The sequence below is a fragment of the Belonocnema kinseyi genome, chromosome 4 (genome assembly GCF_010883055.1).
Source record: "Belonocnema kinseyi isolate 2016_QV_RU_SX_M_011 chromosome 4, B_treatae_v1, whole genome shotgun sequence".
Lineage (NCBI taxonomy): Eukaryota > Metazoa > Arthropoda > Insecta > Hymenoptera > Cynipidae > Belonocnema > Belonocnema kinseyi.
The window spans coordinates 23,352,945-23,361,323 of record NC_046660.1 but is presented as its reverse complement, the minus strand read 5'-3'; the positions used below and the strand labels follow the sequence as shown (position 1 = coordinate 23,361,323).

The following is an 8,379-nucleotide window of genomic DNA, read 5'->3' as shown; positions in this document are numbered from 1 at the left end:
AGAGAAAATGAGGAGAAATAAGAGATGGAAGGGAAAGAGGGGAAGGGATTTAAAATGAGGTTAAGTAGAGGGGGGGAGTTAGAGAGGAGAGTTACGAGGAGGGAATTACGAAAAGGGTAAGGAATGGGAAGTGAGAGGAAATGCTCTAGATTCCCCTCCTCTTGCTACCGCAATTTTTATTTCGCCTCTTCCCTCCTAACTACCTCTCTTAAAAAAAAATTTCCGTGTTAACCCCTTTTCTAGATTTTTTTAAAGCTTCGAAGTTAAATAATATAAAACACAAAATCTTTGCCAAGGAATAAAAAAATATAGTAAGATATGATTAGAAGATTAAATATGGACTAAATACTTTCAAGGAATTTTCTGCAAGATGAACCCCTTTTTCAGTTTTTTTTTTAATATAAATATTTTCAAGATTATGCATCTGAAAAGATATCTAAGAAAAAGATTTTTTTAAAGAAGAGAATACAAAAAATCTTTAAAAATTCCAGAAGTTGAAAAATAAAAAAAAAACAAATTTTCACCAAGAAATACAAAAATATATTTAAATTAAATTAAAATCAACTAAATAGTCTTAAGGAACTTCTTATAACATCAAGCCCGTTTCCAGATTTTTGTATATGATTATAAATAATATAAGCATACATAAAAAATAAAAGAGGCAACAAAATTTTTTAAAATACTACAAAGGAACTTGAAACTACGGCAAAATTTATTATATATATAATTAAAAGTTTGTCATAAGGACAGCCGCAGGATTTCGCCGAAATCGGGTGCTAATCTAAAAAACTGCTCCCGATTCCAGCGAAATCGCGGCAGAATTTTAGCCACAAACTCGTCTCACGACCATGAGATAGGCGAATACAGTTTGTAAAGGAATCAATACAACGTTTCGCAAAAGTCTCGTGCATCCGGAGAACACGATGCGAAACAAGGACAACCGCCTTCTGCAATTTTCCCGCAAGTGTTCTAGCATATAGTTGACACGCAGGGGTGCTTTTCAGAATATTAACCAGTGAAAGCTTGGCACCTCCAAGAGCACTGATGATAAAGGCGATTAGATAAACAGAATATTCCGGGTATAATCTACGCAACTCCCTTATAAGGTCTTTATACCTCTCTTTCTTTTCATTCTCTTTGGCTATAATGTCTTTGTCAGCTGGAGCCCAAAATTCAATAACGAACATAGCTCGCTTCTCAAAGTCAAGAAGAACCATGTCAGGCCTCGAGTGTGCAACAGAAATAATTGTCGAAAATATAAAGTTTCAGTATATGCGGCACTTCTCATTCCCAGCAATTAACTCTGTTTCCCTAGGAGCATTTAGAGGAGCGATATTAAGGTTAATGCCGTAAGGGTGACAGAGATGGTAATAAAGCACTCTAAGTGCCGCATTGTGCCTTTGGATCTTGGTTGTTCCCGCATGAGTTGGACAACTTCATAGTGTGTGTACCAGATGCTCGGGTGTGCATGGCACGTCCTGCAGCTATCATCGGGAATGTCTTGGCTCAAAATGTGTCGACGGTATCTTTAGGTCAAAATGACACCGTCTTGACCTGCCAAAATGAAACTCTCCGTGCCAGACTTCAATCCGGTTGATTTAAGGAAAGCAAAAGTTAGCTCACACGACATTGACTAATCCTCCCCATTTCTGTGGAAGATGCCGTGCATCCTCTTATCGAGAAGCTGTTCACAGAACAATTAATACTGAAGTTAAGTCCGAGTTTTCAGCAGCCCCCTCCGCTGCTTTGTACAGAAACACTCCTTTGCCTACTTCTTCGTGCTTCCTGAACATTTTAAGAAGAGGGTCTCTTCCATTTGTGACTCTATGTGCTGTACCCAGAATGATCCTGTGGCGAAAAAATTCAAAATTCAATATTCCGCGACCACCTTGACGGCTGGAGATGTAGATTCGCGGAACAGAAGGCTTCAGATGCATGCTTCTGTTCATGTGCATAACCTTTCGTGTCCCGACATCAAGGGATCTGAGCTCGTTCTTTTGTCGACAGTACGACTCCAAATGAATAGAATACTACCGGGACGGCAAGCATGTTCGTTGAAGATACTTTGTTCCTCGCCGGCAGTTCGGAAGACTTTATAGATGTCACATCCTGAATGCGGCTCTGTGGCACGCCCAGTTATGTATAAGTCTCTCCAGCGCAAAAGTATCGTATAGCGCTTCTATCGACGAGCTCAGGGTCTTGAGGGATGCCATTAAGTTTTCCTCGCTTCTAATGAACCTCGGCGTATTTGTCTAACCCAAATTCCATTCCTATTTCCTTAGTATGTCATTCCACGACCCCTAGAGCTAGATGTAGGTGATCTTTGTTTTTATTATAGATCTTAAGATCGTCCATGTAAAATACATGAGTGACCTTGTACATTCGATCTACAGGTTTGCCGCAAAAGTACACGTCGAAATAACGAAGTGCTAGAGGTAGTGGCAATAATGTAAGGCAAAAGAGGAGTGGGCTCGTGGTGTCGCTCTGAAAGACACCTCTCTGAAAAGTGACCTTGTTAGTTGTCACACGCGTTTTTCCAGATGAGATAGTAAATCTAGTTTTCCAAAGCGGCATCACTATTTTTATGCACCTCACGATTTGCGGATGAACCTTCAAGCTTTCCAAAAGACAGTCTTTTAAACTCTTCTGTGACGACAAGATTTTTTATCCACGAAATATTTAAACCCGATATAGTTTTAATGGTTTGGGGCATCGCTGATTTCAAATTTGCCATTACTGTTGCAAAATTAATTTGTTTAAACAAATTATTGTGTTATTAACTAATTTTGTCAAACAAATACTAGAATCAGATTGAATGAAAAAGTTACATCCGGAATAGTTCTTTTATGTCTTCAATTAGGATTTTGAATAAAGAATTAATAAATAATTAATTTTGTAAATTTAATATAACTGTTTATGTTCACAAGAAAATCGCAGAAAATATAAATACTACATCAATTATTTAAGGGGGGTTTGAGTACGCTCAATCCAAACATGCGATTATTTTTGAAAAATTATTTTGTTTGAACAATCTGTTTAAACAAATTTTTGCATAAAGTACATTTTTTTGTATAAAAAATGGCAGAATTAGATTCTATGTCAAAAATTTCGTATGACATAGTATTGAAACTTATTGCATATTTGAACGCATCGCATATAACGTTTCGTATAAAATATTTAATTATTTATAAGAGAAATAACAGCAACTCTCCTCATTCCACCGGGTTTAGACTGTCATGAATATCATGCATGCCGTCGTACGTAATTTTTGACATAGAATATAATTTTGAAATTTTTTATTCCAAAAATGTTCTATATGCAATAATTTGTTTAAACAAATTGTGTAAATAAATTAATTTTGAAAAAGTAATGGCAAATTTGAAATTAGCGATGCCTCAAACCCTTAACACTATGTCTAGTTTATATAGTTCGTAGATAAAAAATCTTATGGTCACAGAATAGTTTAAAAGACTGAGTTGGCGTTGTTCTTGTTATTATACAACATTTTTTTATCCGCCATATTCGACTCGCTTTTGATATTTTTTAAATAATAATAATTAGGATTATTGAAAATCGTATTTAAAACCAAATATTAATACGATATTACGATATTAAAACAAACATTATATACAAATTAAAAAAATTATTTTTTGGCCAATATTTTAAATCCGCCATTTTATAATTTAGCATTTTTGTAGTTTATTCATTGTCAGGAACACCAAAAATATTAAATTGAATAATAATCTCGGGTTAATCGTTGTTTTTTTCACCTTAAAAATAGTATACCGGGAGAGAATGTAAAAAACAACGTTTTTTGGTTATTTTGGTCCGCTATTTTGAAAGAACGAAAAAAGTAATTCAAAAAAATTTTAGATGGAAGAACACATGTTTAAGATAATCTGTGCCAAATTTGGTGAAAAACATAAAAACCGTTTACGAGATATTTATGTCTCGCGATTGACATTTACGAGTATTAATCGTAAAAAATGTTTTTTCGAATTGCAAGAACTTGAATTTGTAACAAAAAAGTTGGAAAGATTGAAATATTATTTTTAGTAACAAAAATATTTTTGTAAAATATATGAAACATATAATCATAAATTTTCTATGTAATTTCCTCAAAATATATATTTATTTAACTTTTATTCTGATTTGCTTACAGATAAGATGTTTTTAAATTTATCCAACTTTTTTATTACAACTTCAAGTTCTTGCAATTCGAAAAGAAATTTTTTACGATTCATACTCGTAAGCTGTTGTGAGACGGTAAAAAAAGCTTCAAAATGAGCCCAAGAACATTGAAAAACATTGAATATTCCGGAAGTTATTGAAAATTTAAGAAAACATTTAAATTTACACTGTTTTTGTAATATCTACTTAAAAACTAGAGACATAGGTTTCACCCTGGACTTATTTTAGACAGAATTTTGAAAACAATCTTTTAAAGAGACATTTTTTTAGCTCCAGTATAATTAAAGCGATACATAAAAAAAACGATTTTTCTAAGTAAACCCAAACTTTTGACCGATTGTGTATATATATAAAATTTGGATTGTGATTCAGTTATTCAAATTCGTAACATTTTCAAACAGTTACTTTAGAAGAGCTCTAATTTTTGATGAAATTTGAAATTTTTTAAGTGTTACTTTATGGTTTGTTGCTAGCCAATAGATGGCCATTGGTTATCTCAATTGTTATCTTCTATTGTATTATCAGATCTTTTGTAAACTAGTACGTCCAAAGAAAGACAATTTTCCGTTTTGTTAAATTTCCATGGCGAACTGGGCATTACGATAAAATCGATTGATGAAATCAAAAATCTTATTTAGTTTATCTAGGAATTTTATTAGTCTATCCACAAAAATTCTTTTAAAACATTGTTGCAAACTTAATTAGTAATAACAGTACATACTATCTGATATTCAATAGTGATACAATTGTCAAAATTTTTACAATCTTGAACATCAAGCTTGACTCGTGATACGTATGCCTTTTTTTAAAGATAGCATTTAAGTATTTATTACATAAATAAGAACCTTTTACTGGCGACGCTATCCTGAATTGCGTTTTGTGATAAAAACTAAATTTTGAGTTTCTTTTAATTTCCTATATCCTATTGAATTACAAACTATTCTAATGAAATAGTTCAAGTGAGATGATGAAACAATCATTTATCAGCTTTATCTTCACTTTTTCTTGCATGAAGAATATCTTGAATCTCTTCTAAAGATTTATCTTTCGTTTCAGGCGCAATGAAAAAAAAAGTTAAGCTGCCAACAAAACAAAAAACGGCATAGACCAAAAAATTTGTATAAATACCAGCAATGGAATTGAACCACAGGAAAGTAGATCTAACTACGAAATCGTAAGATTGTCCTGCAAAAGTAATACACAATATTCCTGTTCCTTTAACATCTAATGCTAAGAGTTCACTTAACATCACGCTGCTAATTGTATTAGCACCGACTTCTACTCCAGAAGTAAAAACTATAAAGCCAGCTACTACCATCCATTTACAAGAAGTAGTTTCGATAAACAGGATCAACTTCATAAAAAAGAAGCAGGCCACAGTTACCAAAGCAATAGTGGATATTATTCCCGAGGATAAAGCCAATACTCTTCTTCCCATTCGGTCCACGAGTAGAAGAGAAAAGAACATTACACATACATTAATACCTGCTAATATCGTAGCAGAGTATTTTGGTTCCAGGGGTAAGTCAATGTAACCAAAAATCTCTTCCGTGTAGGAATTAATAGCTGGGCTACCACAGAAAGACGAGGTCGTATAAGTAAGAAGAATTATGAATAGACCTCTCCTGTTTCCTCTAACACAAAATAGTTTTCGAAAAGCAAACATATCCTGATTCTTATTTTGAGTTATGTCCCTTTGCATTTTTTTAAAATCAGGATTCAGGATTTCAGGTTTCTCCGTACCTCTTAGTTTAGAAAGGGTTTTCCAAGCCTCGGTCTTTTGGCCTCTGTTCAGGAGAAAATGTGGACTCTCTGGCATGAAGAGGAATATACAAAAAAAGATAATAGGTGTTGAAAGCATCAGTATGTTCATATTCCTGTAGGAAAGGAGAGCCCCAGCAGTTTTAATATATAAATTTCCCGTTCGGGCAAAAATTCTAGATATTACTATCAAGGAACCTCTGATCTTTCTTTCTGCTATTTCTCCAATGTATGTTAGCCCAACTTTGTAGAATGCTTGGCATGTGAGACCACCCAGGAATCGTGCCACATACAAGGTTTCTACATTTGGCGCGAAAATGATCATAACCCAACAAATTATTTGAAATACAGAGAGTAGTAACAAAGTTTGTTTGCGACCTGTGAAGTTGAATATAAATGGATATAAGGGAATACCAGCAATTGCACCAAGGTTGTAAATCGATGCTATCCATGTTCCTTGTTCATCAGTTACTTGGATCTCAGAATTTTCAGTCTTCAAATGTGGAAGAGCTGGACTCGTCCAATTTATGAATGCTTCCACTCCTAATACTGCAAAGCTAACTATCAAACAAATAAATATTGAAACATTAATTGTAATTTGAATACTCGTAATGATAAAAATTACATAATTAATTATTGTAGCATCTAATTGACTTGCCACAAAATCATTACTGAGTTGAAATCGAATTAGCAAATAATTCACGAATTATTTCTGGAATAGAAAATGTTACCCACCCCTCATAATTTAACCTAGACTATATCTTTAAATTATTCGAGTTTTGAGAGTAAAATCTGACGATAATAAAGATATTTTGATAATGTCCCGTGAATTAGGACATAAATGGAAAATACTCTAAATAATAAAATAAACTAAGCAACACAAAAATAAAAACACAAAAATATCATTATCTGATTTAGCAAACTTATCTAGAGTGTTTTTGTGCTTTCAGATCTTAACTTTTCAAACTCACCACTTATTGTCGCCATGATTTGTAAGATGGAGGAGCCACTTTTCTTCACAGAAGTATCCTTAACAGTTTCTTCATTTTGTTCAATATGAGGAGCTTTTTTATTATTTGAAAATATAGAAATAGGAAAGCAAAAAATACTCTTCATTCTATCGTGTGTGTGTCTTTCTCATTCAAGGATAAAAAATTGTGAAAAGTGTCTAAACTCAGCTCAATCATATTTATAATATCTAATCAATATCTAGTGATATATAGTTTGTCTTACAGCGTCAGTTTCGATCGCAATCAAAATTTGAGGGAAACAAACATAATATCTGTACATTCCAATCATTAGGTTTATATGTATCAAGAAAATAAATTTTGTATTACACCGTCATCATAGGTTGGCATATGGAAATTTATATTTATACATTTTGGTATAATTCGATTTGAAAGAATTGGAGTGAATTAGCGTGGGTAGGAGTGCATTGGATTGGAGAGGATTTCTAATCAATGGGATTGTTGCCGATTGAAATAAAATAGATTTTTTAGTTGATTGGATATTAGCAGAGCCTTAAGCTAAAATGAATGAATAAATAAGACAACAAATGTTTTATGAATTTCTTATGGCACCATCCGAACAGTAGAGCAGGTTGGACTGGACTAACACAGAATGACTGAATGACAAACGGAATCGTAGATTGATTATTCGTGGCTAAATGGCGTTAGTGTTTACCCAGTGGGCACAAGGTTTGGCGACGTCTTTACGACAACGTTACGACATCCTTACGACAACTTTACGACATCCTATGTCCATGTCGTTAAGGTGTCTTTACGATATCGTAAATTAGTCGTATGATCTGACGATGTCTTTACAATATCGCAAAGACACTGAAACGACATGGACATAGGATGTCGTAAAGATGTCGTAACGATCTCGTAACGATGTCGTAAAGACGTCGCCGAATTTTGTGCCCACTGGGTAGCCTCTGTAAAGTAAACTAAAAAAAGAAAGATAAAGGATGTTCTTTGATCAAAGTTAAAATAATTTTTTGGACTTTCTTAAATGAAAATCCAATATTGGAGAGGAGTGAATTGGTATACTATTCAAAGTATTGCAGTTACTGCATGGTTTGCGCCATGTTGGATTAGTATGTTACAAGCGAGTTCTTGCTTATCTGTTGATGGTTTTTCCTACCGTCGATAACAGTAGAAGTATGCAGATCAATGAATAAATTAATGAACTATAAAGTTGATTGATGTGAAAGCAATATAGAGGTTATCAGAGTTCCTGGTCCAGTGCTTCAGAGTTTGATGTCGTTGGTATGATGTTATGATACGCCGATTATTTTACTTCTGTTGAAGGTAAAGTAGGTAAACCCCCATTGTATAAAGTCTGAAAAATCAGCTGCAGTAAATTTTGAGTAACTGCAATTTTAAATTTAACAATATTTTCAGAATGATGCTGCTGTTTTGAGAT

General features: G+C 33.5%; 1 protein-coding gene across 1 annotated transcript; it reads right to left on the bottom strand.

The window, feature by feature from the left end:
* Positions 1–5,167: 5,167 nt before the first annotated feature.
* On the bottom strand, positions 5,168–6,939 carry LOC117170786 (facilitated trehalose transporter Tret1-like). The gene is made up of 2 exons (XM_033357823.1): positions 6,924–6,939; positions 5,168–6,513 (listed from the first exon to the last, which is right to left on the bottom strand). Exons 1-2 carry the CDS (start codon positions 6,937–6,939, stop codon positions 5,168–5,170), a joined length of 1,362 nt encoding a protein of 453 aa, XP_033213714.1.
* Positions 6,940–8,379: the final 1,440 nt, after the last annotated feature.